Source organism: Alligator mississippiensis, chromosome 15, assembly GCF_030867095.1.
Source record: "Alligator mississippiensis isolate rAllMis1 chromosome 15, rAllMis1, whole genome shotgun sequence".
Lineage (NCBI taxonomy): Eukaryota > Metazoa > Chordata > Crocodylia > Alligatoridae > Alligator > Alligator mississippiensis.
In genome coordinates this window covers 27,749,512-27,774,316 of record NC_081838.1, presented here as the reverse complement: position 1 = coordinate 27,774,316, position 24,805 = coordinate 27,749,512, and the positions used below count along the sequence as shown (strand labels likewise).

The window sequence follows — 24,805 nt, the reverse complement described above, 5'->3', positions numbered from 1 at the left end:
CTGCTCAGGAGCACGGAGCCAGCTGCGGGAGATGAGCAGTGGTTGCAGGAAGCCAAATGGCTCCCAGGCAGGGGAAGCCAGAGGGAGACTTCCCAAATGGATCCGAGGGAGAGCCTGCCTGGGGGAAGAAGCCAGGGAGCAGAGTTGGGCCCTGGGGGGAAGGAGCCAGAAGGAGAGGAAGGGTTGGATGCAATTGGGAGCAATGAGGCTCCCCAGAGGGAGACCTGAGAGAGAGGGACCCGAGCAATGGAGAGAGACGGGGGAGAACAGGGGCAAGGTCCTGAGACCTGGAAGCCAGAAACGCTGAGCTGCGAGTTGGGAATGGGGCTGCAGACCCCGGCGAAGCAGGAGGACGGTCCGGGCGGAGCAGCAGTGAGCCCGAGGCTCCGTCTCAGGGGCTGGGAAAGACTCGGGACCGAGTTACCACTTGAGGTCCTGGGTGGGTGGATGATGGTGAGTGTGGACTGGGTTGTGTTGCAGGGTTTCCTATAGGGCAAGCGTTCCTGGGAAACAAGGGTGTGAGTTGCAGTTGAAGACTGTTTGGGCTGGCAGTGTCCCGAATGTAGCACAGGATCTCGCAGGGGCGGATGCTGAATTTAGGCTCACCGAGTTCCTGCAGGGAGCACGTGTGAATCCCGGCAGGACTGGGTAGAGACCCGTGGTGCGAATCTGGGCAGATACTGGGGTGGGTGCAGTTCTTCAGACCCAAACCTCTCTCCTCCATCCTGCAGGGGTAGGGGCAGGGGCAGGGGCAGCCCCTTCCTGAGAGATCAGAGCTCCTCCCCTCGCCTGGAGGCATGGAGCAGACCCCATCAGGGACCCAACATTATGAGGCATTATGAGGTCCCAGACAATGTGATGGGAACAGGGTGTTCTGGGATATAACGTGTGGCCAAGATGTCCATCAACATGACAACCAGGGGTTGGGCCTTCTGACATCATAAGGGCATGTGATGGGGCAGGACTTCTGGTTGGTGGCCAAGATGGCTGCAAACATGCTGACCAGGGCAGGTCTTCTGATGTCATAGGGGCATATGATGGGGTGGGACGTCCTGTTCCAGGGCCAGGAACACCCCAAATGGAGTATTTCTGGAGGAAGGGGGGAGGTTTCTGGTGGCAAAGGTCAGGGGTCAGGGGCGGGATTTAAGGTACCAATATGGCAGGCAATATAGGAGTCAGGGGGTGGGGCAAGGGGTGGGGCACCTGTCAGGGGACGGGGCTTTTCAGTCTGATAAGATGTACACCCATATACTACCAAGCCACACTCCCTCACCTAAACATATTATCCCTAACCTTCACCATCACTTCGACATTGAACAAGTAACGTGAACATTCAAAATGTGTCGAACAAAGTCCCATTCCTGCCCTTCTTTCCGTGGCCACCTCCAAGCAGGCAAGCCAGCCCTCCTGCCACAATCCTGAGGCTCATTCAAGTCATGTAAAAGCTGTAATAAAGGTAACGGGGGCAGATTTATACACTTGGAGGGGATCAGACGAAAGAGTGTGCTCCAGGCTGGGTTATGATTAACCACTTGGAGTAGCCCCTACAGGCACTCATGGAGCCAAAAGGCTTTGGCACTAGTGGGGAAGCCCCAGTTTTCCCAGTGGGAGATTACACCATGCTGCATTTCACCCAGAGGATGGCTTCATCCTTCCCCACCCACAGAAGAGGCAGGACCTGTCCCAGGCTGCACCTCCTTTACATCTCCTATTGCCGTTAGCCCAGAAAACACTCTACTTCCCCCTGGCCAGAGGTTAATTCAAAAGGGCAGGGTCCTTGCTGCACAGCAGGGCATGGGTGTGACTAGATCCTGCTCCTGAGGGTTAGGAACAACCCCTGGATTGAGGTAAATCCTCTGGAAAGGGAACAGGCTGGGAAATCAGAGATCGGCCCTGGAAAGTGTTCTGGGACGCAGACTTCAACCGTTTCACAGCTCAAGAGGACACAGAGACCAACCACAGGGATATCATGTTAAGTTATGAGGCTTTATTACCAAGGAATCTGTTATGGAGAATGGGATGCAGAGAAGGAGGGCCGGGAAAGCTGGCACCTGGTGGTTGTGATGAGGGGCTGAGAAGCAAAACTTGCCAAACTGGGCTCATGGGCTGCCAGCAGCAGCTTCTTGGAGACCCTGATGGGCATGTGCAGACTTGGGAGAGGGGCGATGTGATGGGGAGGAAAGGTGAGGTCAGGGAATGATTCGCCGGCAATAAATGCCCTCCTTCCTGCAAATCAAGAGCCTCACATACCAGAATCCTGGGACCAGGAGGGAGGGCAAAACTGGGGTTGGCCAAGGAGAGTCCCTGGGTTTCACTTGGAGCCAGTTGTCTTGGGGAGGGCACCTATTGTGAAGGAACTGGCTTTTAGAGAAGGATGCGGATGGCACAGGCTCCGAGGCTGATGCAAAGATCATCTCCTCACACATCCGGAGCATAGATGTGGCCTCTCTTCTGTGTGGATGAGCTGGTGCTGGACGAGGTGGGAGAATTGCATAAAGCTCTTCCCACCTTCTGATCACTGATGTGGCTCCTTCCTTGCGTGTATAAACTGGTGCCGGGCCAGGCTGAAGAACTGGGTGAACCTCTTTCCACACTCTGAGCACTGATGTGGCTTCTCCCCTGTGTGTATGAGCTGGTGTGTGGTCAGGCTGGAGGACAGGGTGAAGCTCTTCCCACACTCCAAGCACTGATGTGGCTTCTCCCCTGTGTGGGTGAGCCCGTGCCGGGCTAAGCTAGAGGAACGGGCGAAGCTCTTCCCACACTCCAGGCACCGATGTGGCTTCTCCCCTGTGTGAATACGCTTGTGCTGAGTCAGGCTGGAGGGGTGAGTGAAAGTGTCCCCGCACTCTGAGCACCGATGTGGCTTCTCCCTCTTGTGGATAAGCTGGTGTTTGGCCAGGATGGAGGACAGGTTGAAGCGCTTCCCACACTCTGAGCATTGATGTGGCTTCTCCCGTGTGTGCATGAACAAGTGCCTGGCCAGCATGGAGGGCTGCTTGAAGCTCTTCCCACACCTGGTGCAAAGGTATGGCTGCTCCCCACTCTGCACACACTGGTGCTGGGACAGGTCTTGCACGCAGCTGAAGTTCTTCCTGCACTTGTTGCAGCGGTGTGTCTTCCTCCCTGGGTGGATATGACGTTGCTGAGACAAGGAGAAGAAACGGGTGAAGGTCTTATCACACATGGCACAGCAGTAGTGATTCTTCCCCCTCTGCACATGTAGGTGCTTGACCAGGCCTGAGGGCCACAAAAAGCTCTTCCCCATTTGGTGAAGCAGTGGGGGAACTCCCCAGACTAGATGTGGAGGTGAGCAACCAGGGCAGAGAGGCAGCTAGTGCTCTTCCTACACTTAGTGCATACATGGGGCTTATCTCCCTGTGCTTATCTATGAAGAGCCAGAAGTGATGGGAAGTTAAAAGCTTTTCTGACCTTGGGGCTGGGATAGGCTCTGCCTCTGTTCTTGGTAGTGAGCGCCTGCTTCCAGATGAAGCTCTCCCCACTTCCTGGGCTGGGATGCAGTGCACCTTTCCAGCGGCTCTTTAGGTCTCTCAGCACCACAACTTCTTCCCTGCACCCAAGGCTCTTTCTAGGCTCTGCCCCTTCTCCACTGGCACACCCAACTGCAGATGGTACCTTGTTCACCGCTACATTCTCCTTCTGCTTTCGGGGCTTTCCCTGACTTATGCCGTGGCTCCTTCTCAGGTCTCAGGGAGTCCATCTCGCCCAAACTCCCTGGGGAAGTCTGCGCTGGCTCCAGGTCTGCAGGCTCTTCCACAGGAGGTTTCTCCTCACCTCTGCTCAGCAGCCAGGCACCTCCTGCATGGGGAAGAGAAACTCCAGATTAGTGCCCAGGCTGGCAACTACTGCAGAGTTTAAAACAAAGTTCCCGGGAATCATGGATGTGGTTGGTCACAGGATGAACATGAACCACCAGTGCAATATTGTAGTCAACAGAGCTAATAGCAAACTGGGGTGCATTAGCTGATGCATCGCAAGCAGGGCTAAGGAAGTGATACTTCCTCTCTAATTGGTGCTGGGGACACCTCAGCTGGAGTACCGTGTCCAGTTCTGGGTGCTGAACTTCCAAAAACACATTCAAACCTCTCCCTCTGCACACAGGACAGACACCCAAATCCACACCCAGGCCTTGCATCTGGTAGCTCACCTGAGTCCTGGTGAGGCTGAGGATCCTCTTTGGAGACCTGAAGTGGCTTGTCCAGGTGCCCCGGTGCTTCCCTCTCTCCTGAGTCCTCCAAAGGCCTGTCCACACATTCGGCCTTTGGCTGCACTGGCCAGGAATCACCAGGTTCCTGTGATGCCCCAGTGGGATGTGTTTTGTCTGAGGACACCTCCTCGACTTTTACACTCACTATGACCTGGAGATGAGATAACTATATCACTGGGAAGCCGGGATATGGGAGAGACGGGGCTGGGAAGGAACATCCCCCAAGCACATGGGGATGGGGACTGCAGCATCCATGATCAGGGTGAAACACTCACCTACAGCTTCTCCTCCTCCTCCTGCCCCAGCTTAAACCCCTCGGCCAGGGTCATGGCCTCAGCACAGGTCTCCACACCATGCCCCCACTGCCAGCTCTGCATCTCCCGGGGCAGGATGGCCAGGAACTGCTCCAGCACCACCAGCTCCAGCATCTGCTCCTTGCTGCGGCGCTGGGGCTCCAGCCAGCGCAGGGCAAACTCCCACAGGCGGCTGCAAACCTCCTGCAGCCCCATGGTTTCCATGTAGCAGAAGCCCCGGAAACGCTGGCGCCAGGTCTCTGGGGTGGGGAGGTCGTACCCCAGCTGTGGGGTCTCTAAGGGAATCTTGGTCTCAGGCGGGGGCCGCATGGCCTGCATCACCTCCTGCCCCTGGATCTCCTGGCGTTGGACCGGCTCCTCCTGCTTTATTGGCCAAGGTGCTGACCACCTTGGGGAAACCCTCCTCACCCTGGTCCCAGTCTGGACCACAAAAGGGATTTGCTCTCCCCCTCAGCTCCTGCCTGGAGATCTCCTGGGTCCTGCTCCTTCAGCTTCACTTCAGGCTGCGCAGGGAAGGCCCACGGCTGCCACGGGCTCCAGCACAGCATCCACCGTCTCCCCAGGAAAGGCCTCACTCCAGCCGGGGGCCTGGGCTCTTGCTCTCCCTGCACTCACTCACGGTGCCTCCTGACAGCATCCAGGCTCCAGGGCCGCCTGTGGGAAAGCAGAAAGCACAGACTGCACCGTGTGATGGGAGGCAGGGACTGAGACCCTGCCCCAGCCCCGAGGTCTGCCCAGCCCTGATGCCTCGACAGTCCCCTACTCAGAGCAGCCTTAGGGTCATTCTTGCTTCTCCTCTTGCCCTGCACAGGATGCGGGGACCAGGATGGATCCAGAAATGCCCCAACCACAGCTCCCTGTCTATCCCCTGGCCTCACTTCTGCCTCTGGCTTCTGTCAGTCCTGCAGACCGGAGGGGGATCATCCAGAAAACATCTGTTCTGGGGATGCATCTTTTCCCAGTCAGACCCTGATGGCAAGAGATTGGGACTGGGACGTACTTCAAGTGTGGGTTGCTCTCACACAGGCTTTTCCTCCAGCAGTCTGGCAGCAAACTCTCAGCAAACAGCCTGCTCCTGAGGCTGCCCTGGCGCTGGCTGGGCTGCACCAACCCTCTGGAGTCCCACCGCGCACACCCTGTGTGCTTCCCAGGCCTGGCTGTGCTGACCTACCCAGATGGGCTTTCTATTTGGACCCCAAACCTTAACATGCTCTGTTTGAGCTTCCCTTGAAGCCAGCCCAGGCATCGGGGAGCCTTGGCCCTTTGGGCTCTGACCCAGCCCTCCCAGTCCCATCCTCCTGGCTCTCTGCATTCCCACTGCCCAGGGTCTCTCTTTCACTTCTCTCCCAGAAAGGGACTTTACCTCTCTTGCAGATGAACTCTGGGCACCGGGAGTCCTATGCAGCAAAGCAGGAGGATCCTGCCCAACACAAGAGCAGGTAGAGGTCTCCTCTGCTTCTGCCTTCTGCTTTCCCCCTGGTATCCCTGGGAGTGTCTTTTCCAACAGTCCCTCCTGGGTGTGCCGGAGAGGGCAGGGCTCTCCAGGTGCTGGGGCTCCTCCTCAGTGCTGCTCTGCTGTGTCTTCATATGCAAACCAGCCCACTGTAATCTTGGTGGCCCCTTCCCCAGGAGCTGAGTTACCCCTCCCTTTCCTTCCCCGGGTAAGTCACATCAGCCTTAACCCATTCTTTCCCATGGTGACAGCAGAGGGCACAAGAAAGGGAAACTGAGGCAGGGAACACCAACGTGAAAACCCCACAATGCACCCAACAGATGATAAGAGCAACCTCTAGTGTGGGACAGGCCCAGGGGGTTTCCTGTCTATTCATGTCTACTAAAGCCCTCCTTTAGTCCAGGCGGATATAGCCTTCCATGCTTGGTGGGGGGTGATTTTTTAAAGAAATGTTTCGTGCTCCAATCCAAAAGAGCCCAATGAAGTCCAAATCCATGAGTCGGTCCAGAACCATAAGGGGGGGGGGGGGATGGCATTGATGCCAGCCCCAGGTGGCACATCGCAGCTGGGAGCAGGGCCAGGGGGTCGGGCAGGGGTGCCCCTCTGTGGGCAAGGGACACGGGGTGGTGGTGCCCCCATGTGCGGGCCGCACGCATGCCCCTGCCCGGGGGAGGCTGGCACCACTCCGTGCCCGCTGCGGGCGCGGAGCCGTGCTCGGCGCTGTGCGGGCAGCTGCGGGAGCGCAGTGGTGGCCGGGCAGCACGCAGCCATCCCCGCCACCCCGCACGGCTCGCGGCCGCAGTGGGAGGTTGCGGAGGCTGCGGCCGTCCCGGCCCCCCGGGCAAGCGGCTGAGGTGGTCCCGCGTGCGAGCCTGTGCCCCCATCCCTGCCCTGGCTGCGCGACGGGTGACGAGCCGCGCTCGGGCCGCATGCCAGCCTCCCCCTGCCCCGGGCAGGCGGCATGCGTGTGGCCCGCACATGGGGGCACCGCCCCCCCGCCCCGTGTCCCTTGCCCGCAAAGCGCGTGCCCTGCTCCCAGCTGCGATGTGCCGCCCGCCGCCGGCGGCACCCCGCTCCCGCAGCCCCAGCCCTGCCCCAAGCCCCGCTCACCTCCACGCTCCGCGGGCGAAGGGCGAGTGGGAGCCGCAGCCCCAGCCCGGCCGTGGCCGCCTCGGAGGCTCAGGCCCCGCCTCCCCCCTCCCCCCCGGGCAGGGCTGGGGTCTCGGCCCTGTGTGCAGTCGGCGCCCGCCGGCAAGAGCGCTTCGCAGGAGCGGAGACCCCGCGGATGTCCCTGCGAAAAAGGGAAATCCGCGTTTTCTCCCAGAAAACAGGGAATCCGTGGTTTTCTCCGCTTTTCGTAGGAAAGGGACAACCTGGATCCCTGCCGGTGGCATAGGGTAGGCAGGTAGGGAGCAGGGAGTCTCCACACCCGCGAATGCCCATTGTCAGGTGCTGGAGAGCCTGCCTGGGTGGGGACCAGAGCCAGGGGTGGGGATTGCTCCTGCCCTCTCCTGATCAAGTGGCTCAAGCTTCTTTGATTTCTTTCTCAAGAAAAGTTTCCTGTTCCCAGCCAAATCGAGTCCAAATCCATGAGTCAGTCCAGACTCATAAGTGGCCCTACACCCAGCAAACCTCTTCCACTCCTCACCGGGGGCTTCAGATACTTCCAAAGTCTTTTGGCAGCATCCTGGGTGCAGGCCCGAACCCACATTCCCCAGGTCTCCCATGGAGCAGCAAGGCGCCGAGCCCTGCCACTTGCAGCCGGGCTCAGCTTCCCTTGCCATCTCTGGCAGGTAGTTGCTGCTGTCTTGCGAGAGAGAGCCCCGAAGCTGGGCGTTTGCTTTCTGTCTCCCCCACTTTCTTGCCCTCTTGATCCGAGTGCTTCTGCACCTTGGACTCCGGCATGGTTTTGCTGGTGGTGGAACTGCCCGGGGCTCCGGCATTTGTCCTGGCAGCACTCCCCGCCACCGAGACCTTCAGCACAAGTGTGGGGAGGCTTCCAGCGGGAAAGGAGGGTGCCCTGGACGCCCCAACCCACTTCCAGTGCCGCACTGGGGGAAGTGTGGCCACAGCTCTCAAGGGGCAAGCCACCAGAGCACGAGCAGCCAAGCTGCTGGTGTTGCTAAGCTTGCTGGAGGAGGCTGGCATGCAGAAGTGTGAGTGGCCAGCCAAAAGCAAGTGCCAGGGGATGGATTTGGACCCACACTTCCAGACAGACACCAGAACTCCCTAAACAAGGGGAAAGACCTTATCTGAGCCTAGTGCCTTAGATGTCTTGGGCACCCTGACAGCATAAGAAGCTTTAGGTTTGCTTTGCCTTGAATTGTCCTGCTTGTCATGAATAGGGGGTTGATTCCCCCTTCTCCCTGTTCTGTGCCCACTGGCAACATATAGGGGGTGCACTTCCACCCCCCAAGATTGGCTGTGCACCCCTGGAAGCACCAACCCCAAAACCGGAACTGCCGGCGGAAGTGCCCCTCCTTGACATGCACACACATTGTGATCTAGGAATAAGATAAGTGTGTCACCGCGGCATCAGGATCTGGGAGCGAGGGGGCGGGGAGGGAACGCTGCCCGAGGTCATGGAGGTGGGAACACTCTCACCTGGGGTTTTTCAATCTTCCTCCTCAGCCAGGACCTCGGCCTCGGTGCAGGTCTCCACACCGTGCCCTGACTCCCAGCTCCACATCTCCAGGGGCAGGAGGGCCAGGAACTGCTCCAGCACCACCAGCTCCAGCATCTGCTCCCTGCTGCGGCGCTGCGGCTCCAGCCAGCGCTGGCCGAGCTCTTGCAGGACGCTGAAAACCTCCCGCGGCCCCTCAGCTTCCAGGCTGCAAAGGCCCCTGAAGCCTTGATGCCAGCTGGGTCTCTGGGGTGGGGAGGTCGTGCCCCGATGCCAGCTGTGGGGTCTTTGTGGGAAACTCGGTCTCAGGCGGGAGCTGCATGGCCTGCATCACCTCCTGCCCCTGGATCTCCTGGCGTTGGACTGGTTCCTCTTGCGCGGCGTCCAGATCCCTGGAGGAGGCAAGGAAGAGACCAGGGTCCCGGCCTACATGGATGACTTGAACGACCTGTGCCAGAATAAGTGTTCAGTAGGAAGATCCCTGTGGCACACACAGGTCTACGAAGTGGCAGCAGGGGCCAAGCTCAATGTGAGCAAAAGCACCTGCCTGGCCACGGGTGAGCTCGGGGGCCTGGAGTCCCCGGGGGGCTCGGTCCCCTGCGAGGGGGTCAAGGTCCTTGGGCTGGAGGTTGATGCAGAGCTGAGCGGAAGAAGAGCCCGGGAGGAGGCCGAGGGGAAGCAGAGGTTGAACCTGTGGCACACGCACCACCTCTCCATGGGGCGGGGGCGCGTGGTGCTCGTGAAGGTGTTGCTACCAGCGCTTCTGGGCACCACACGGGTCTCCCCCAAAGCGTCTCGCCCGCAGAGCCCGGAGACCCGCGCGTGTCCTTCTGCCGGCTCTGCTGGCCGGGGGGGGGGTCCTCCAGGATCCCAGATGCCGACAGGTCTGGGGGGGAGGGGGGGTGCAGGGCCTTGGGGGGCCCTCCCCAGAGCCAGGAGCCAAGGGACCCTGAAACCCAAAAACAAGTGGCAGCTTGGGGGACCCTGAGACCCCCAGAACTGCACGTGGGGGGACCCCGAGACGCAACCGGAGCGGGCAGCATCACGGACCCAAGACCCCCTGACCTGAGCGCAGGGGGCCCGAAGACCCCTCGGCCCCGGCTGTAGGGACCCCGATGCGAGGTTCTACAAGATAAGATTGTACTGGGGGAGATTAAGATTTGAGAGCACAGCGTGGGATGTGGGGGAGTCCTGGAACGCCTCCCTGACACCAGCAGGATAATGTCTCCCTGACACCTGCAAGATAGCAAGAAGTTCAGAAAAAGGTCTCATTATAATGCTAAAAATGACACTCCTGGGCAGAGCAAAGTATGTTAATGAAACACACATGTATGTAAATGAGACACACGGCTAAAACATAGGTATAGAGACATGCTCAGTAGGGAACGTCTTATGTCAGTGGTTTGTAACCAATCACTGAGCGGTACACTTGCGAATATATGTATAAAAGGTACCCAAAGGTAAGTAACCTGTGTGCTTGTTACGTGAACTATCCGCTTGCACAATAAAAACTGCCTGTGTACTTCCACCCAGCAGCACGGCGGCCCCCTCCCCCGACCCGCAGCCCCGTCCCCCCGCACGGGCCCGGTCCTGGTCCTGGTCCTGGGGGTCTCCAGGCCGGGGGGCACGAGAGAAGGAGGCGCCCGGGACCCGCTCCTGCCCGGCCGCCACCCCCGGCCCGGGCGGCACAGCGGGGTCGCGGGGCCCCGGGGGAGGGACGCGGGCGCGGACGGGGTCTCTGCCAGCAAAGGGTTAACGGGGGGCTGCGCTCCGCTCCCAGCAGCCCCCAGGCCGGAGGAGGCGGAGTGGGCGGGGCGTGGAGTGGGCGGGGGCGGGGCAGGTGTGCGGCCGGCCGCGGGAGCTGTGCCGGGGCTGGCTGGAGCCGCGGCAAGGAGCAGACCTGGCGCTGGTGGTGCTGGAGCAGTTCCTGGCCGCCTGCTGTGGTGAGCAAAGACACTTTTCCCTGAAACAAGCTAGTCTGTCTGTTCAGAAGATGTCCCGGACCAGAGGCCCTTGTTCAAAACCCGAGGTCGTGCCCTCGGTAAATGCCTGTTATTGCCAGACAGCGGTCATGTGCTCCGCAAATGTTCCCTCCCAGCCCCATCTCTCCCAGATCCCAGCTCCCCGGTGATGTATTTATCCCGTCCCCAGGTCACACCGAGTGTGAAGGTCGAGGACGTGTCGTCAGACACGATGCAGCCCACAGGGGCACCGCAGGAGCCTGGTGAGTCCTGGCCGGAGCAGCCACGCGCCTGTCATGCAGACAGGCCTCTGGAAGAGTCGGGAGACGTGGAAACCTTGGGGCCTCGGGACAACCCACCTGATGTCCCCAGAGGGGATGCCCCGCCCCCCCGGGAGCCAGGTGAGGTCCAGGACGGAGGCCTGCACGTGGGTCTGGGTGCCCGAGGGTCTGTCCTGCACATGGGGGAGATGCTTGCATGTCTGCCCCGCCCATGACCAGGCTGCAAGGTTCATACCGAGGTGGCTGGGCTGGGACAGAGCTGATCCCTGCGTGTGCAGCTCCCAGGCTGGGGGCACCCATCTTTCTCATGTGCAGCTCCCAGCACAGAGAGGCTGTATCTTGCTTGGGCCTTGTCATGCTGCCATGGTGACAATGAGGGATGTCATTCATGTTCCTACAGTCAGTGTTTACTGGCCCCATTCTCCTGTCCCCGCGAGCCCTCTGAGCCCAATACGGGGCCGGTGCAGGTGTCGGGGAAATGAGACTCCCCAGTGGCCCCCGGCTGGTCCCGGTGCAGCTAACCCAGGGCTCTGTCCTGCTGCAGAGTCCCCTGGACCCGAGGAGACCGGGGAGGTGTCAGCAGACAACAGCTGCTCAAGCTGGTGCCCCAGACGAGGCCCTTCCCCAGGAGCAGGGAAGGAGCGCTGGCTCGACCCTTTCCCGCAGCCGGAGGCAGCGTCCCTCCGTGGAGAAATCTCTCTGCTGCAACATTTTGATGGGGTCAGCGCTCCAACACATCAGCGGTTCTTGTTCTCCAGGAAACATTTCACGTGCCCTCTAGAAAACTGGCCTTGCATTTCCCCTCCCCCTCCTTAAACGTGCACGCTGATAAAACCTCAGGCATCCCTCGAGCTTCTTTCCCAGGGAGCAATTTCCCAGCAGGCTCTGACGTGGTGTGTTCACCACCCCACGCTGGGACAGAGCTGTTGGGGCTCATCTCCAGTGTCATGCCCATGGAGGTCTGTTAGAAAGACCTATGGGATTTTGTGTCTTTTTTCTCCCCCTTCTTCCACACTCTGAAGTCTACATTTTCCTTAGTCCCAGGCCAGTCCAGGAGACGAGCAGGGCTTTCCCGGTGCCAGCAGCACCAGGGCTAACCTGTGCACTCTCTTCCCACCCACAGGTGCTTGCACCCTGAGCAGAGCAGAGCAGCAGCCTCCTGAGGAGGGGCCTGGAAACCTGGAGCTGCAGAGGACTTCGCCAGGGAGGCTAGAGGAGAGGAGCTCCCTGACACCTGAGCCAGGCCAAGTGCAGAGGGGGCAGGGCAGGCCTCCAAAGCAGGAGGAGAGCTGGGAGGTGAGCAGGGCACCTGGTTCAGTCGTGGGTGGGAGCACAGCTGGGGCAGAGCCCAGGAGGAGCCAGGGGTGCTGTAAGGAATGTGAGGAGTGGAGAAGACCTGAAGAGAGACAAGCCTGCGGTAGTGGAGGTTGCAAATGCACAAAGCTGGCATTGGCGCAGGAGTGGGTACAGTAGCCGATCCAGTCGGCAGCTGGACTCCGTTTCCCAGCAGCCCCTGCCCACATGGCTGGGGCTGGTCTCCATGGCGACCCCGGCCCCAGCTGTGCTGTGAGAGTTCAAGGGTGGGGGTGCCATGGAGACAAGCCCCAGTTGTACTGGCAGGCATCAGGGCAGAGCAGGGCAGCTTGCTCTGAAGCCAAGGCAGGGTCTTGATCTGTAGCCTGCGTGCTCCAGGCAGCGGCGCACAGGCAGGGGATTGAGCTCTGCCCTTGCTGCAGGCCAGGCTGTCACCCCTGCAAGGAGCCGGGGCAGAGCCGCAATCCCCTGTCTGCACGCCCAAGCAAACAGAACGTGATGAGCTGGGCTGAAGCCAACACGTGAACTCGTGTGTCCACAGCGGCATCCACATCACCTTTCAACTGAAGACTGGGGAATGGTGTACCCGTACCTGTCATGGCTAAGATTGCAATTAGTTGTAGCACAGAGTGATTGCAGAGAGGGCTGTGGGGGCTGGAGGCAGGTGGGACGGGAGACACTGATGGTGTAATGCTTGTGACTGCAGGTCCGGGAGGTGTTTGAGGACGTGGCCGTGTATTTCACGCGGAGGGAGTGGGAGCTGCTGGAAGATGACGACAAGGTGCTTTACCAGGACCAGATGCTGAAGAATTTCAACACCCTCGTTTCCCTGGGTAAAGCTCTGGTTCTTGTTTCTCCTTGGAGCTATGTGAGCTCTGGAGTTTTGTAATTGTCTCCCTGTGTTTCAACAGTCTCATCTTCATGAACCTTTGGCTGGAGTTTTCTATCCACTTCGTCCCCACTGCTCTGTCAGTGATCAGGCTGGTTTCACATTTCAACCTGATATATCCACCTTCATTTGATCCAGCCGCCTTCACTTGCGTCTTCCCCATTCTTATAACTCCTGGTTCTTCCGTATGCAGCAGTTTCTTGCCAGCGTGATTTCCCTTTGCCGTTTCAGTGTGTGCATATCCTCTCCAGTTGCTGTTTCTTGGAGAATTATTCTGATTTCCTCCCTGCCTGGCCTAGCGTGTCCTCTCCAAGCACATTTAACAATCCTAGCATGCTCAGTTCTGTGAGATCTAAATCCCCTTTCTGCTCTCATTATGACCCAGCAGAAGTTAACAGAAAGTCTTATTGGCCCCTGTTGCTACAGCAGTGGCTGGTGCATTTCCTCAATTCTTCCTCTAGTGACATATGTACGTGTGATGTAACTGAAGTATTTCTACCGGGGAATTACACTGGAATCGTCTGTCCACATCCCTTCCTAACATGTTCATCTCCATAGACCAGACTCTCTGGCTTTGCTGTGTTTCTGTTAAGACCTGTGCTCTCCAGCCCTCTCTGCCATTCTCAAAAGTTTTCTTGTACTCATGCTGAAAACCCTCTGCAGACCAGATGCCCATCATTGTGATTAAAAAAAATGGGCTATCTGCAAGACGTAGTAAAAACCATTTTCATTTCCAGAGTATCTCTAAAACAGGGGCTTGTTCTGGGTTGTGCGCAGGGTTGAGGTACTTACCTTTTACTAGGTCAGTTTGCTTTTCTGATGCGTCCTTTTCTGAATGGGTCCCTCTTCCCAAAGAAGTCGCATTGTCAGCCACTTGTCCTGTATGCTTTCACTGGCTCCAGTCTCATTTTAAACCTTCACTCAGCTCATTTTCACTCCTTTTGCTGGAATTACACTGATAGCGTTTTTTAAATCTGATATAATAAAGGGATTAGTCCGTCTGTCCGTCCGTCTGTCCGTGAGGGTCTTGGAGCAGTCTGAAACAACCAGTCAGAATGCTCCAAGAGCGTTATGGACAGAGGGGATGGAGCGGGGGCCCTGCTCCTGGGAGGTGGCGGCAGTGCGGGCTGGTGGGTGGAAGCGCTCCGTCCCCACCCCCATCATTGTTGACGGCCAATTCGCTCGTCTATCCATACATAAGTGTGTTCAATGTCTCTTCTTTTTGGTACCTTGAAAGTGTAAAAGCTTTATCTTTCTGCTCCCTAGTACATCACGGATCACGACATCCATTTGCCTGTCCCTGGTGACCCTGTCGGTTTTAATGCCCTTTCTAAACCAGGAGTGATTGGTGCTTTGTTTCCTATGACAATCCCTCCACCACCTGGGTGACAAGCAACATCATCTGTTGAAGGCTTCTCCCTGTAGTGGCTTGTCTTTCACCTTAAATGCCCATTTTCCCATGTCCATCAAGGCCCTAATAGAAACGTTATGTTCATCAGATTGATTCCCCAAATCCCAGCTGGTTATTCTGCATCCAGTATCCAGTCACAAACCCTCTTTAACCACTGCCCCAAACAGGATATCGAGGTCCTGCACCTGACTTAATCTGCAGCATCCAGCAAGGACAAGTGGAGCTTTGGGTCTGTGATGATGAGGACTGTGGGGAAATCTCAGGATCAGACGACCTGCTAGCAGGTGAGTTGTGGCCCTCCTCCCTACTCCCCTCTCAGTAATGCTCCATGCCCAGAGCCCCAGGGGATCCTGGAAAGTGCAGACCTGCCCTGTGCTACCATTCCAGGGTGCTGACCTCAAACACAGTATATTATGGTGTAATGTGTCCACGCAGGTGTTATTCCCACTTCCTGAAATTCAGCAATGTGGAGACAAGTAACTGTTACTTTCTTCTCCCTGTAATGACAGATTTTAGGGGACAGTCAGGTTTGCTGTCTTGATTTTTTTCGACTCAGATTTGGTTTCCCTGGGCTGCTACGATGTTAAGTTTCCATTTTCACTCAACAACTTAAGAGTTGATTCCCCAGATCCAGGTAGCCATACCTGTTTAACAGGATCTCCCAGAGCATGATGGGATTTGTAGTCCCACATGGAAACCAGCATGGTATGCAGAGGCTCTGTGTAGCCATTAGTGTGGGGCAAGAAAGAAGCTGATGCTTTCCCTGGCTTCCCCTGGTGAGGTTGACCTAGTACCCAGGAAGTGTTTCATCATGGTCTCAGGCTGCATGAAATGGCTCCATGGCACAGGTGAGATTCAGAAGCTTTCAAGTTGTGGGTGGAAGTGCATCCCCCATGGTTTGCACCAAAATTGCCACCTTTCAGTTTAATCTCTGGAGCCCTGAGTGTCATGAAGCCCAAAACTCAGCACTGAGTCTAGGTTTGCGTTCATGTCAAGGCCTTAGACCCGGTGCAGACTCCTGTGACATGAAGGCCACCTGAGACCCGTCAGTGGAGGAAAGGTCCATGGGCTCATTCCCTGCATCAAACCGTGCTCTGGAAGCAGGCAGGAAGTATAGCCCTGCTCCTTTCAGAAGAGAGCAACACCTGTAATTCCTCCCCTCCTCCTCAGGCTGTTAGAGCAAGGAGCTATTCAGGCACTGTCCTGACGCACATGTCCTGTACGTACTTCTGCTAGCAGGGTCTGAGGTAAGAGGCCTGAGAGCGGGGCCAGAAACCCTGAGAGTCCAGCTCTGAACTCCACCGAGTAGGGAACATTAGCTGGGCACAGGGACCTGCCCCTCCCTTGCCCCCAGCACTTGGGGTTTTGGCAGGAAGACCTTGTTTTCTTTAGGGAACCCAAGCGCTAGGTCCAGGCCTGCTCTGAGGTCCATCCCAGCAGAAGACATAGCAGTGTTTGCCCTTTGCCAGCAGGGCAGGGACTAATCTGGAGTTTTACTTCCCCGTGCAGGAGGTACCTGGCTGCTGAGCAGAGCTGAGGAGCAGCCTCCTGTGGAAGGGCCTGCAGACCTGAAGCCAGCATGGACTTCCCTAGGGAGTTTGGGTGAGGTTGGCTCCTGGAGACCTGAAAAGGAGCAGTGGCACACGAGTCAGGGGAGGCCACAAAACCAGCAGGAGAATGTGGCAGTGAACCAGGTACCATCTGCACTGGAGCATGAGAGTGGAGAAGGGGCAGAGCCTAGAACGAGCCCTGGGTGCAGGGAACACTTTGTGGAGCTGAAAGACCTAAAGACCTGCTGGAAAGATGCACTGCATCCCAGCCAAGGCATTGGGAAGTGGCTCAGAGGAAAGCAGGAGCTCCCTGCCAAGCAGAGGGGCAGAGCCTACCCCTGCCCCAAGGTCAGGAAAACCTTTAACTGTTCATCATTCTTGGCTCTTCACAAGATAAGAAACCAGGGAAAAACCCCCTGCATGCACCAAGTGTGGAAAGAGCTTCACCTGCCCCTCTACCCTGGCTGCTCACTGTCAGTCCTACATGAGGTTATCCTGGGGTGCTTTGGGCTGAAAGACACCCAGAAATATTACCAGTGGGCAAAGCACCCCCAAGGCTTGCAGGGTCTGTGTGCCTTGTGCTGCACAGACCCCATCAGAGACCAGTGCTGGGATGGTGGCAACGTTACCCCAGGCTTGCGGGTGTTCCCCAGGAAGCAGGACATCCAGCTGTAGGCATCCCATGTGAGACTGCTGAAGCTAGGTTTTTGGGTTGGCACAATAAGGAGGGTGGCTCTGAGTAGTAGCACGCCCTACTGTGCCGCCACAGCCATCACCCATTTTTTCTCCCTGTGTTTGCCCCAGCACATCCACCTGGGCAAGAAGACACACCGCTGCACTGCGTGCTGGAAGAACTTCATTTGCTGGCAAGACCTGTCCCAGCACCAGTGTGTGCAGCACTGCTGCACCAAGTGTGGGAAGAGATTCAGGCAGCTGTCCAGCCTGGCCAGGCACTGGTGCATGCACACAAGGGAGAAACCACATCAGTGCTCGGAGTGTGGGAAGAGCTTCGCCCACTCCTCTGGCTTGGCTCAACACCAGCGTATCCACACAGGGGAGAAGATGTATCATTGCTCAGAGTGTGGGAAGAGGTTCACTCAGTCCTCCAGCCTGACCAAGCATCAGCTCATCCACACGGGGGAAAAGCCACATCAGTGCTCAGAGCGTGGGAAAAACTTCACCCAATCCTCCCACCTGACCAACCACCAGCTCATCCACATCGGGGAAAAGCCACATCAGTGCTCAGAGTGCGGGAAAAGCTTCACCCAATTCTCCAACCTGGCCCAGCACCAGCGTATACACACAGGGGAGAAACCACATCAGTGCTTAGAGTGTGGGAAGAGGTACGCTAGGTCTTTTGGCTTGGCTCAGCACCAGTGTATCCACACAGGGGACAAGCCCCATCAGTGCTCAGAGTGTGGGAAGAGCTTCACTCGCTCCTCCATCCTTGCTCAGCACCTGCGTATCCACACAGGGGAGAAACCAATTCGGTGCTTGGAGTGTGGGAAGAGCTTCACTCAGCGCTCCCACCTGGCCCGGCACCGGCGCATCCACACAGGGGAGAAGCCATATCAGTGCTCAGAGTGTGGAAAGAGCTTCAGCCGGTCCTCCCACCTGGCCCGGCACCAGATTATTCACATGACGGAGAAGCCATATCAGTGCTCGGATTGTGGAAAGGGCTTCACCCGATCCTCCTACCTGACCCAGCACCAGCTCAGCCACACGGGGGAAAAGCCACATCAGTGCTCAGAGTGTGGGAAGAGCTTCACCCAGTTCTCCAGCCTGGCCCAGCACCAGCTTATTCACACAGGGGAGAAAGCACATCAGTGCTCAGACTGTGGGAAGAGCTTCATTTATTTCTCGTACCTGACCAGACACCGGCTCATCCACACAGGGGAAAAACCACATTGGTGCTCGGACTGTGGGAAGAGATTCACCCGATTCTCCCACCTGGTCCAGCACCAGCGTATCCACACAGGGGAGAAACCACACAAATGTTCAGAGTGTGGGAAGAGCTACACTCAGTCCTCTGGCCTGGCTCAGCACCAGCGTATCCACACAGGGGAGAAACCACATAAATGCTCAGAGTGTGGGAAGAGCTACACTCAGTCCTCTGGCCTGGCTCAGCACCAGCGTATCCACACAGGGGGGAAACCACATAAATGCTCAGAGTGTGGGAAGAGCTATGCTCAGTCCTCTGTCCTGGCTAAGCACCAGCGTATCCACACAGGAGAGAAGCCATATCATTGCTCGGAGTGTGGGAAGAGCTTCACCCAGTTCTCCAGCCTGGCCCAGCACCAGCTTATTCACACAGGGCAGAAAGCACATCAGTGCTCAGACTGTGGGAAGAGCTTCATTTATTTCTCCTACCTGACCAAACACCGGCTCATCCACACGGGGGAAAAACCACATTGGTGCTCGGAGTGTGGGAAGAGATTCACCCGATTCTCCCACCTGGTCCAGCACCAGCGTATTCACACAGGGGAGAAACCACATAAATGCTCAGAGTGTGGGAAGAGCTACGCTCAGTCCTCTGGCCTGGCTCAGCACCAGCGTATCCACACGGGGGAGAAACCACATAAATGCTCGGACTGTGGGAGGAGCTTCACTCAATCCTCTCACCTGGCCCGGCACAAGCTTGTCCACATAGACAAGAAACCATATCAGTGCTCAGAGTGTGGGAAGTGCTTCCCCCACTCTTCTACTGTGGCCCAGCACCAGTGCATCCACATCCAGGATCATCCATAATTGTGCCAGCAAAGTAGGCAGGGCTTTGGGATGTCTACCCGCTCAGCACCTGCCAGTGTCTGTAGCCAGGCAAGCAGCCTCATGCTGGTGGACTGCAGCAAGAGTTCCCCCATGATTCCCCTCTGCTAGGGCCCTGCAGAGCCCAAAGGGCACAAATTCTGTCTCTGAAGACTTGATGAGGGGAAGGGGTTAAGAGGAAACATCTCAGCTAGATGCCAGCCCAGATGCCGGGGAAACCTGTGAGGAGATGATCTTTGCATCTACCTTGGAGCCTGTGCCATCCCCATCTTTCTCTAAAAGCAGCCAGTGCTTCCAGGGTCAGGTGAAGTGCCTTCACGATAGGATGCCTTCCTGTAGACAACTGGGTCCAAATGCCACCCGGGTCCAAATGCCACCCAGGGACAGGGACTGTTCAAGTGCCTCCCAGCTTAGTCCTCCTGCTCCCAGGGTTGTGGTGTGTGAGTCTCTTGCATTGCAAGAAGGAAGCCGTTTATGGCTGGGGAAGCACTTCCTGCCTTCCACCTTGACCTTCCCTTTCCTCCCAACCACATCACTCTGCTCCCAGGCCTGCACATGCCCTTTGGAGTCTGCAGGAAGCTGCTACTGTCACCCCGTGAGCCCAGTTTGGCAGTTTTGCTTCTCAGCCCCTTGTCACAACTGCAGCACCGTTTGCCAGCTGCCCCCGCCCTCCTTCCTTTCTCTATAACAGAGTCCTTTCTAATCAAGCCCCACAAGTAACAGATTCATAGTTGTTAGGGGCTGGAAGGGACCTTACAGATTTTTGGGTCCAGCCCCCCTGTGCTTGAACAGGAAAGACTGCTGGGGTCAGATGACCCCAGCAAGATGGGCATCAAGACACTTTTTGAAGATCACCTTTAGGGAGAGCCTGTTTCAAACCCCAAAGAAGTTTTTTTCTATGTCCAGTCTGAAGTGATCTTCAGTCAGCTTGTGCCCATTAGTTCTAGTCCTCCCCTGGGGGGCCTTGGTGAAGAGATGCTCCCCCAGGCCCTGATGGACTCCCGTGATATATTTATAGGCTGCCACCAACTCCCCTCTGAGTCGTCTTTTCTCCAGGCTGAACAGTCCCAAGTCTTTCAGCCTCTCTCACGTGACCTGGTCTCTAGGCCTCTAATCCTGCACGTGGTCCTCCTTCGGACTCTCTCGAGCTTCTCCACATCCTTCCTGAAGTGCAGCGCCTGTAACTGGATGCAGTCCTCCAGCTGCGGTCTCACCAAGGCCAAGTAGAGCAGGAGGATGACATCTTTAGACTTGCTCGAGATGCCTCAGCAGATGCATGGGAGTGTTTGATTAGCTCTGCCAGCTACAGCATCACATTGGTGTCTTATGTTCATGTTGTCTGTCATGACACCCAAGTCCCGTTCAGTTGTGGTGCTGGCAAGCGTAGCACTGCCGTGCCTGTAAGTGTGTTGTGGATTATTTCTCCCCAGATGGAGCTGTAAAGAAATCCTTTTTCTCTTGGTGGCCTCCCTTCTTGGAGTCTGCCCAGCCCCACCTCTGGTTTCCAACTCTGGCTGCTGGATCCACCTGGTCTCCTAGGTGATGCCAGTGGGAGCGGGGGACTCGGTCTTCCTTTGTTCCAGCTTCCTGCCCAGATACTCGGGAGGCACTGGTCTCTCCGCCGGGGTGGGGGCATTGCTGATGTTGCTCCAGCTAACTAGCCTGCATCAGCCGTGCTCTGAGGATCCTGGTTTTTGGTTGGAGCTTAGTGATGAGGTCAGAAAAGTGATAAAAAGAGGTCGCTCTCTCTTGGGAGAGGCTGACATTTTTGGGGATGCTGAAACAAGCAGAAGGACTCCAGACCTCCATCAGTCTGTGGATGGACATGTGAGTAACTTACCTGAAATTTCGCCAGTAATTTAGGATTAAGTGAACTAGACATGTATCAAACGGGCCAACGAGCCCATTCTGTTTTGCTCAAGGTGTTGTTTTTCTAATACTCTTCTATCCTGTACTCCTTCCCCAGTCTCCCTCGCTCAGATTCATGAAAGCTATCTGTTCTAGCACACCTAGCTGCGAATGCTTGAGAGGAGGGACAGGCCTTTACACTCCTAGCACAGCTCGGTGGATTATTACCTGAAACCATTCTGGGTGGCTCCAGGCTATACCAGCTATACTACCAGTGGGAAAAGCACCCCCAAGGTCTGCAGGGTCTGTCTACCCCAGGCGCCACAGAGTCCTAACGGAGCCCAGAGCTCACGTGATGGCAGTGATTACCCCAGGCTTGCAGCTATGGGGTTGGTTGGATGTAAGCACCCCAGGGGAGACACCTGAAGCATGGTTTTGGTTAGGCACGTGAGGTGGGTGGCTCAGTGTAGTAGCACCCCCTACTATCCCACCACAAGAGTACTTTGCATTTCTCTCTATTAAACAACAGCAGGTTGAGGTCTGCCCACTTCGCAAGCCTGTCCAGGTTGACCTGTAGTTCCAATCTGTCCTGGGCCATGACCACACTCCCCCATAGGTTGGTGTCGTCAGCGAACTTTGCCAGTTTGCTTTTAATACCCAACTTCAAATCATTGGTGAGCATGTTGAAAAGCACTGGTCCGAGTACTGAGCCCTGAGGGACACCACCGGTCACCTTCCAAAGGCCTTTTTGAAATCCAAGCATATGGCATCAACCTCATTTCCTGTATGCAGTGGAGAGTTACCTGATCATAGAAGGAAATGAGGTTGGTCTGGCACAACCTGCCTGTGACAAAGCCATGTTGGCTGCCATTCAGAATACTACTTTCTGTTAGCCTGTTAGTGATGGGCTCTTTGATAATTTTCTCCAGGATTTTACTGGGGATTGAGGTCAACCTGATTTGCCTGCAATTTCCTGGGTCCTCCTTTCTTCCTTTCTTAAAAATAGGCACCACGCTGGCCTTCTTCCAGTCTCCTGGGACCTCTCCCAAGCACCATGAGTCTTCAAATAACTTAGCCATAGGTCATGCAATGACATCGGCCAGTTCTTTTAGCACTCTTGGGTGTAGTTCATCTGGTCCTGCTTACTTGTAGGTATTTAGCCTTTGTAGGTGCTTCTGCACAAGATGTATGGCAAGTAGGGGAGGGTGATCACCCCCACCATGATCATCCTGTATCCTGTCAAGCAGGCTAACACCTTGGACTTGTGGCATACCGACATGAAGTATTCATTCAGGAGTTTGGTTTTGTCCTGAGTGTCGGTTATCAGCCGTCCCATTTCATTTATCAGGGGCCCTGTGCTTCCCTTGGGGTTTTTTTGCTGTTTGTTTGTTTTTTTCACTTCCTACATATCTAAAGAAGGACTTCTTGTTGTCCTTGATTCTGGTTGCCAATTTGTATTCAGTTTGTGATTTTGCTGTCCTGATCTGCTCCCTACAGATGTGGGCTGTTGCTGAATATTCCTCTTTGGTAGTTATTGCAGACTTACATCCTCTGTAGGCTTCTCATTTTAATTTCAGGATGTCCGTAACTTCCCTGTTGAGCTCTTCTGCTGCCTTTCTTACAACTTCCATTGAGCTTTTAGGATTACTTCCTTGAGGAAGAGCCACTCTTCTTGTACTCCCTTCCTCATCAGACCATGGTCCCGCAGGGCCTCGCCAACCAGTCTCCTGAGCTTGTGAAAATCAGCTTTTCCAAAATCAAGGATTTCTACCCTACTGGTCGATTTCCTTGACTTATGGTACATGGAGAAAGTGATTATCTCATGGTCATTGTCGCCCAGTTTCCCCTTCATCCTCAGGTTACTCAGTAGATCATCTCATTTGGCCAGAACCAAGTCTAGGACTGCCTTGCCCCTCGTCGAACTGTAGACTTCCTGAGTTAGATAGTAAGCGTGAGAACGCTCAGCCAGATCCGATTGCTTATAAATCTTTCATTTCACAGGATGTCTGGGTAGTTGAAGTTACACATGATGACCGTGCTCTGAGAGCATGCGGCCTCTGCCAGTTCTCTAGAGAATTCGTCGTTGAGATGTTCCTCTTGGTTCGGAGGTCTGTAATAAATTCCTATGGTCCTACCCCTTCCCTGTGTTCTCCCCATATCTTGACCCAAAGGGTCTCAAGTCATCCTCCTTTGTTTCCAAACTTCACTTCTAGGGAGGTGCAATGTTCCTTCATGTAGAGAACAACTCCTCCACCCTTCTTCCCAACATCATCCTTCCTATACAGTGTATCCCCCTTTGCCTGTGGTCCAGTCATAGGTGGAGTCCCACCAGGTCTTTGTAGTCCCTATGAGGTCATATTGATTGTTGGTTAGCAGGAGTGCTAGTTCCTCCTGCTTGTTTCCCATGCTTCTGGTGTTAGTGTACAGGCAACGAAGCCTGCCAGTGGAGGCCCGAGGCTTCCTGATGAGCTGTGGGATAATCTGTGCATTGGCCAGTGTCAGAGAATGTTTCCTATTGTACCCTGAGACGTTGGTTTTGAGGTTGCCATTTCTCATGCTTGTGCTAGTAGCTGCTGGTCTGTCCCCCAGTGATCCCAGTTTAAAGCCCTATCCAGGAGGTCCGTCATTCTAGCCAAGAAAAGCTGCTTCTCCTTCGGCACGAGGTGGATGCCATCTCTTCCCAACAAGCCGCAGTCCCTGAGGTGCATGCCATGGTTAAAGTAGCCGAAGCCCTCGCACTAACCCCATTGCCGGAGTCTTCTCTTTACTTCTCTGCATCTATCCCTCCTGTATCTGTGGGCCACCACTGGGAGGACCAAGGAGAAAACTACCTGTGCCCCCGACCCCTTCAGCCAAGCCCCCAGAGCCCTGTGCTGTCTCATGACCCAGGGTTGTTCGTGGCTGTGTCATCCGTGCCCATGTGGATGAGGAGCATGGGGTAGTGGTCGGAGGGCCAAGCAAGTTCTGGGATCCTTTCAGCCACATCCCGGATGCGAGCCCCTGGGAGGCAGCAGACCTCACAGGTTAGGACGTAGAGACCTTATTAGGGAGTGTACTGTATATAGACGGGACTGCATAATAACTCAAAAATAAAGCCTCACTCTTTTATATTGTGTGTGTGTGTGTCTAGGGGGGGAGGTTTGTGAGGGGGTGTGGCTGTGTGGGGGGCATAGGGTATGTTGTGGGGGTGTATATGTGGAGGGGTTGGGGGTCAGGGTGTGTGTGTGTAAGGTATGTAGAGTATGAGGGAAAGTGAGGGCGGGGTGTGGGGACCTCCACACACTCCCCACATGGTGTGTAGCTCCCGCTGCCTGGAGCAGCAGGTGGTGGGTGGGGAGCCCAGGGAGCTTGTGCCCCACGCAGGCACTGGCACCTGGAGGGCCACGGCTCTGGTCACCTCTGCAGCCAGGGGTCAAGAAGTGCACCTTGCCCGGCTGCCTCTATCACAGGGGCTCCACGCTGTGCACCTGCAGCTCCTGCACTCGCAGCAGGGAAGCCCCACACTAGACTCTAGAAGGGAGCGAGGGGCAGGGCTCCATCTACTCCTGGTGGGGTCCACTGACCCGCACAGATGGAGGTAGGAGAGGCAGCTGCGTCCAGCGTGGGAGCTGCAGGCACGTGGACCGCTATAGCGGTGGCAGCATTCTGCGGTCCCAGCATTGCAGCTGGAAACCACACGCAGTGGCATGGAGGTGGCCAGCCCGGCCAGGCACCTCGGCAGAGCACAGCTCCCAGCTGCAATGCCAGGACTGCAGAACGCAGCAGGAGCCAGCCCGGCCCCTGTGGTTCCCAATTGGCTCCTGCTGCTACCGGCCCTGAGACCCGGCGTCCCACGCTTTGTCTCACTGCCACTGTCTCCCACCCCCGCCCCGCCTGCCACTGCTGCCTTTCCCTGCCACTTCCCTTTCTTCCCTGCCCACCACCACCGCTCAAATCCCCCGCCCTGCCCGCCCGCCACTCCACCGCCTGCCTGCCTTCCTCTTCAGCAGCACGTGGATCCCGGCTGAAGGGCAGGGATCGAATGGCACAACAGGACCCAGCTGAGAAACCTGTGCCAGGCTGGCTTCTGCTGCACCAGCGACCCTCCCTTGCCCTCCACCCCTTCTTATCTGATTGAACACTCTCCTGGGAGGGATCCAGGAGAGCCTGCTCCTAACCAGACACTCAGAC

The 24,805-nt window shown here is 56.5% G+C and overlaps 1 protein-coding gene and 1 long non-coding RNA gene across 8 annotated transcripts in view; one reads left to right on the top strand and one right to left on the bottom strand.

Moving 5' to 3' along the window:
• Positions 1-23,743, top strand: part of LOC132245819 (zinc finger protein 420-like) — an 82,275-nt gene extending 58,532 nt beyond the window's left edge. The window contains exons 1-7 of one of the 3 annotated variants that reach the window (XM_059718885.1): positions 10,356-10,558; positions 10,767-10,839; positions 11,981-12,153; positions 12,878-13,004; positions 14,639-14,755; positions 15,981-16,165; positions 16,826-23,743. In XM_059718885.1, coding sequence (XP_059574868.1) covers positions 10,809-10,839; positions 11,981-12,153; positions 12,878-13,004; positions 14,639-14,755; positions 15,981-16,165; positions 16,826-18,769 — 2,577 coding nt within the window. In that variant the 5' untranslated portion in view covers positions 10,356-10,558; positions 10,767-10,808 and the 3' untranslated portion in view covers positions 18,770-23,743. Of the gene's footprint in view, positions 1-10,355; positions 10,559-10,766; positions 10,978-11,980; positions 12,154-12,877; positions 13,005-14,638; positions 14,756-15,980; positions 16,166-16,825 lie in introns of those variants that run through there. The other 2 variants (XM_059718884.1, XM_059718886.1) reach the window with 2 other exon arrangements.
• Positions 1,968-10,343, bottom strand: LOC132245845 (uncharacterized). 5 transcript variants are annotated; one of them, XR_009457571.1, is made up of 5 exons: positions 7,103-10,343; positions 4,501-6,120; positions 4,166-4,376; positions 3,634-3,816; positions 1,968-3,142 (listed from the first exon to the last, which is right to left on the bottom strand). It is a non-coding gene; the product is annotated as an uncharacterized LOC132245845 (long non-coding RNA). The 5 variants fall into 5 exon arrangements; XR_009457574.1 differs by having other exon boundaries at positions 8,597-10,343; XR_009457573.1 differs by lacking the exon at positions 7,103-10,343 and having other exon boundaries at positions 4,501-5,508; positions 5,903-7,034.
• Positions 23,744-24,805: the final 1,062 nt, after the last annotated feature.